This window comes from Eleginops maclovinus, chromosome 18, assembly GCF_036324505.1.
Source record: "Eleginops maclovinus isolate JMC-PN-2008 ecotype Puerto Natales chromosome 18, JC_Emac_rtc_rv5, whole genome shotgun sequence".
NCBI lineage: Eukaryota > Metazoa > Chordata > Actinopteri > Perciformes > Eleginopidae > Eleginops > Eleginops maclovinus.
In genome coordinates, this window is record NC_086366.1 from 9,823,049 (window position 1) to 9,829,089 (window position 6,041).

Genomic DNA, 6,041 nt, shown 5'->3' on the forward strand with positions numbered 1-6,041 from the left:
CTTTTATTGCTTGCAAATAATAAGTAGGGAAACATTTACTCATTTCTGGCAACATTTTATGTTATTATCACATAAATATTATTTGAAGTCATAATGAGTTTTTTAAATATTTTATTTTGTGAAAAAGCATCAACTGTTTACTGGCATTCATTAGATTAATGAATTCACTTTGTTGGTTAATTTTCCAAATAGCCGTCCAATATGAACTTGAAAGGAGCCATTCATTTAACAATTGCTAGTTAATATACAAACTGACAACAAACAAGTATTATTAGTTTTGATCCCTGCAAAACCAATATATGACAGAAAAATACCAAAGAAAAGTGGATCTTATTGTTAGATTTTAATGCAGCATACAGTACACAACTCATGATTTGTAATCACGATGCCTCATACTCCTCTGATCACAGTCTCTTCTCAAAGCACACTGCTGTGGTCCTTTAGCACCATCGGTATCACACAAGAGAGCATGTGGGAGACTTTCATTGAGAGAAATCATTTCAGTAAATGTACTCAAAGGAAAGCTGACACAAGTCAATGTACAAATATAAGAAAACACTGTGGTGAACTGTAGAAAATACTTCCATGTTCATTTTAACGCTGACAAAAGATTGATTTTATAATTGAACAATCGAACAACAATTGATAGGTTTGAGGTCAAAATATTTTTTTAAATATCTGGTGGAAGTATGAACTATTGGAGTATTTCCCAGATGTTGGGTACCTGTTTCTTGTCCACAATCTCAATTTGATTTGGTCCCTCTCTTCAAAGGTTTTGTTCACCGTAATACCAAAATATATATATATGAAAATGCTATTTTTGGTAAACTTTTTAAACCTCACTCTTGTTTCTTCTAAGACATGTTGCCGACATTTATCCATTCTTTTACCATAATTAAATTAACTGCACTGTATCGGGATGCCATCGTTTTGGCAGTAATTATCTCAAATTCAAGGACACAGAAAAATGATCTGCTAGATACTGTTTTAAAATATTCCACTCGAGCTCAATAACACATTCTACCTTGCACCTGGGTTTACTTGCTTCATAAAAAAATACGGTCCCTAATAGTTCATGTTGTATGTGTGTGTGTGTGTGTGTGTGTGTGTGTGTGTGTGTTTACAGTATCAGTGCGAGTTAGAGAGTAGTCTGATATGAAGATGAGCCTTCCTCTGAGCTGCTCTGCAGTAATGGCTGTCTCTCTCCAAAGCTCGGCACCCTCTTCCTCCTCTGGTTACGCTTCCACTTCCTTCTCGCAACAATAAGCACTGCAGCAAGTATTGCAGCGATCAATGCCCCGAGGATCCCAGCTCCCAGCAGCCACTGCCAGATTTGCTGGGCCTGCTCGAGGTATGGCGTCAGATACTCCTGAACAAACCTCTGGCCTGTAGAAGAGATACACAGGATAAAACAGTTTGACGTTTAGGAAATGTTGTAGAAACAATTTTTTACTGGACTTGTTTTGTTGTTCTGTACTCACCAGGGTCCAACAGGTAGGCATACTCAAATCCTAGAGCCTTATTGGACAGGAAGTAGTCTCCGTTTCTAACAGAGGCATGAAGGGCACCATGTAGTAACCATCATTGTGGCCGATGGGGGCATTGGAACGTGGGTAGTGGGTGCGGAGAGGCTGGTGGGTTCTGAGCCAGCGCTCAAAGATGCTGGAGAAGAGAGGCAAAGAACAGAGAGATAAATAGGAGTCAAGGATATTACAATAAATAGAAAGGAATGGATGGAATCATAATTGTATCAAGGAGATAGGAAACAAAATATAGGGAATAATAATAAAGGTGGAAATGTCTAAATATCCTCCATCAAGAGAATTTCATACATATATGTTTAAAAGCTGTACAAAATGTGAATGAATTATGTTTATGTTTCATAGTTTTCAAAAGTGTTATAGTTGTATTATAGATAAGGGGGGCTTGTATTTATCTTTCTGTTAAAACCATTACAATTAAATAAGAAGAATACATTTTAGACATACAAAATGTCTAAAATGAAGGTCTAAACTTACCGAGATATGTGCAAGACCCCATCACTGGTAATTATTTCCATTATATGTAAATACTCTTTCCCTCAAGCCACAATTTACTTTCATATTTCTTACTCTTTTTTGCCTCTTAACATATTCTCTCTTTGTTCATCTTTACAAACCCATGTGGCTATATGCTGCACTAAGTGATGCTGTAACCATAATGGATTCTCTCTTTTCCTGTGTGTAATAATAGACCTCATTGTACCTGTCAATAAAAGCATGGTGCAGCAGGAATATGGGGTCGTTGGCTGAACCCTGCACTGAGGACATGGAGCCGTTCATGAAGACATGCAAGGCGTTGTGCATGGTGCTCTGGCCTGGCACTGCCATACCTGACGTCGGACTGGCAAAGCCTGCGGGAGGAAAGATAAGTCAAAACATGTACATGGGAGAAGAGAGTCAAAGAGAGGCATACGTTAGGGAGATGAGTAGAGTGATCATCAGTGTAGACAATCCCCACATTTCCACTAAAGAACTTTCTTTCAGGAATATCAAAAGTCACTTAAAGTTATATATGATGTTTTAACAGTGACATCTATTTGTGGACAAGAACAAATTAATCATTTGTTGATTGTTATGGCCTATTTTAAATGCCCTCAGACTCCTTGGTTTTTTGGGATTCATATGAAATGAGGATCTTCATGGATCATCATGGAGGCAATCGGTTTTCATCCAAGGGAAGTTTGACCTGAAGTTTTCCACATCACAATTTGTTCTTGCTATTCTTTCATGCAGACAGACATGTAGCAAACATTCTTCCACTTCATTGGACAGGTTAGACAAAGGATTGGTTTCAGCTTCAATGGTAAATAATTATAGTAATATTAATGTATGTGTGTATGTGTGTGTGTGTTTGTGTGTTTAACACCCCTACCCTCTACGACGTTTCTGAAGCTCCTATTGGCGAATCTGTCCATGGATCCCGACTCGTACTCAGAGAGGCCCACAGTGAAATCCACATCAGCTGTTGTGGGGAGTCTCGGCACACGGTTGCGGTCATGGTTGCCTGGGTTGCGCAGCAATGGACCCTCTCCTGTGGCGTTACACAAGGCCTCTCTACTGTTGTACTCTTCGGGATCGGTGCAGATCACCTAGAAACACACACACACACACACACAAAAAAAACACACACAATGTTTGAGTTACTAAGGTTTAAGGGTCATAGACCTTCCTGATGCTCTACCCCAAAGATCAAAATTAAGTGCAACATATAAGCTAATGCAAAGTTTGTCTAAAACTGTCTAAAATACAGTATCTTTGATGTTTTCTGTGATCTACAGCATCTGAAGTAAGATTTTATGTTGAATGAATCCCTTGAGGGTGAATTCTGTAAAATAAAATGGCATGTTTCAAATCAAATTGCTCATTTGTTTGGATTAAGAGGCTAAACCAAATTTAGAAACAAACCTGCAAAGTGCAATAGGGAAAAACAAGCCTTTGTTTGTTTCCTGGGGAATGGAATTTCTAAGTCTCCTAGTAATGGATAAGAAGGATTTCCTCATTGCTCTACACACATAGTGAAACATGCAGTTTTCACTTACACTCTCACTCAGATTCAGAGAAAATAAAAACAATTTTCTCACCTTCCATGAGGAGAAGACTGAAGCAGGGCTGATGAGGTTGGGATTGAGGGGGCTGCGGCCGCCCATCAGAGCGTCGGTGCATACCTCACAGGTCTGGGCATCCCTCCAGTCCCAGTATGGAATGGTGAAGTTAAAATCTCCAGTCAGCTTTCTTATCTCATTCTCCCAGTGGAGCAGGTAGACTCGGTGCCAGGGTAGAAATGCAGCAGATTCATGGGCAAAGTCAATGTCTCTCCACACGTTCCCTGGCCCTCCCAAGAAGGCATCCCGGGACACGTAGTAGTGCATCCACACAAACAGATCATAGGAGTTGATGTCAGAGAACATGGGGTTCTCACCGTTTTCACCCATCTCTGCTCTTGTTGCCGTTGAGATCACATAGTCACGGTTGATGGTATTCTTTGCCAGGTTCAGATAAGAGATGAACTTCTGTTGCTCAGCCGGTGACATGGTCAGGATGTTCCTGCGCACAGACTCCCTGTACTCAGCACAGTTTGAACCCCAGTAACCAAACCTGCATTCGCCGCAATTATAACCTCCATAGTTTCCAGCACAATGACAAGTCCGGTTAAAGAAAGCTAAAGGCCAACGCTCTCTGTCGTCAATCCCACTGTGTGGGTACTGGGGCCCATGAGGCTCTTCGGAGACCTCCACCTCTGTGCAGAAACCACGGCCTGACATGGCACCACAAGCTGAGCCATCACCATCCCACACCGGACAACACTCTTTGGTCCGTAGTCCCTCTGAGTTGGCGCAAGGGCGAGGGTATTGGCATAAACAAGTCCCGATGAGCTGCAGCAGAACTACAGATATGTACAAGTTCCTCATGATGAAAGCTCCAGTCTTAGCTACAGTGGGAATTCAAAGTACTGCTAAGAAGATGTTCACAACAAAGCCTGATACCTTCCCAGACTGTAGCTGAAAAAGGCTCAAAAGTAGCACAGAGGGGTAGATTTCCTGCCAGAAAGTTACATCTAATTAGTAGGCTACAAGTACAGAAATACTGGATTGCTCACAGAGATGGCTGTTACCTGTATTTAAACAAGCACTAATTATTACTTACTTCCTCAAAGGTAGGAGCTTGGAGATTTCTGAAGCTTGCTTCCCCTCTATGCCACCATCCAACCCTCCAACAAACCTCCTTCCACCTCTCCCTCTGTAACACCCAGTCGGCAGTCTCCTGTTCTCTCCCTAATCATTGAGCCGTTTTAGGGGCTGTCCTCTGACAAGTGTGTGATCACATTGTGATCTCACGCACTCAGAAAGGCACAAGCCCTCACACACCATCACATGCTCAGGATAATATTCCTGAATCCTACATTTTATCTTGAGACCAGCTGACCTATGCCTTACTATACCTCAGGCAAAGTGTGTGTGTGTGTGTGTGTGTGTGTGTGTGTGTGTGTGTGTGTGTGTGTGTGTGTGTCTGTGTGTGTGTGTGTGCACCACCCCCTACCCTAAGCAAAGCCTGGCCTGGAATTTATCCTGATCCACTTTACATTACAAACGGAAGAAAGCCAGGGATGAAAGCGAAATAGAATATAAGAATACAAATTTGATATTGCACAGAATATTAATGAGAATTAGGTCTCGTGCCACAGTGACCTAAAGCTCTGCACGTTTTCAGTATGGCCAGACTTTAGGTTAGTTTCTTCTCAGGGTGAAGTGATGCTGATTGGTGTACTTGTGGGTTCTGCCCCATTTGGTAAATATTATTCTGTGCTAGTTAAAGTTAGAAAGTTAAGATTATTTTAAGTTAAAAATATAAAATGACCGCCTGCTATCTAAAGACATAAACCAGGCTACTTATTTTAGGCCAATTATTCACTTTAATTATTGCAAAATAATGAAACAACATATCCATTGAGATGTACCCTTGTGAGGTCATGTGCAACCTAAATGTTTAGCAAACTGTCACATGATGAGCTCAAAACTTTCAATCACAGGCAAAGTGCCCGTTTCTGTAATATTATTACAAATGATGCACTGAAAAGACTTGTTGCTCTAAACTTTAAACTATTTTTTGCAGCTTTGGTGAGAAAAAAAACCTTATGAGAGGTTTAGAGAGTATAGGGGAATATAATCTAACAGCCGTCCAACAAACAGAAAATTGACAACATATGCAACACTTTAAATGAACTTCATTTTATATTCAATACTTCAATAAATAGTTGCAGCTTGTTTGTAAGCTTAAGTTCACATAATTGATTTATGTAAAAAGCAAAGTAAGTTTCAAACTCATTTCATGCCACATGAAACCATAAATGTGATAAGCTAAAAATGCAATGTTTAAATGTTCTGTCCTGTGGTATTTTTCCTATGATGATGAAAGTTGTTGCTGTTATCTTTTTAATTTCCATTAATGTGTGAGAAAGTGAGAAGGGTTTTTCCAATTACAACCGTTGTTCTGCCTTTTCAA

General features: G+C 40.3%; 1 protein-coding gene across 1 annotated transcript; it reads right to left on the reverse strand.

Moving 5' to 3' along the window:
• Positions 1 to 328: 328 nt before the first annotated feature.
• tyr (tyrosinase) lies at positions 329 to 4,781 on the reverse strand. Its single transcript, XM_063907201.1, is given in 7 exon segments — positions 329 to 1,386; positions 1,482 to 1,550; positions 1,553 to 1,662; positions 2,245 to 2,392; positions 2,914 to 3,130; positions 3,623 to 4,579; positions 4,686 to 4,781. Coding segments are annotated over 6 exon segments (1,620 nt in total). The 5' UTR covers positions 4,451 to 4,579; positions 4,686 to 4,781; the 3' UTR covers positions 329 to 1,138.
• Positions 4,782 to 6,041: the final 1,260 nt, after the last annotated feature.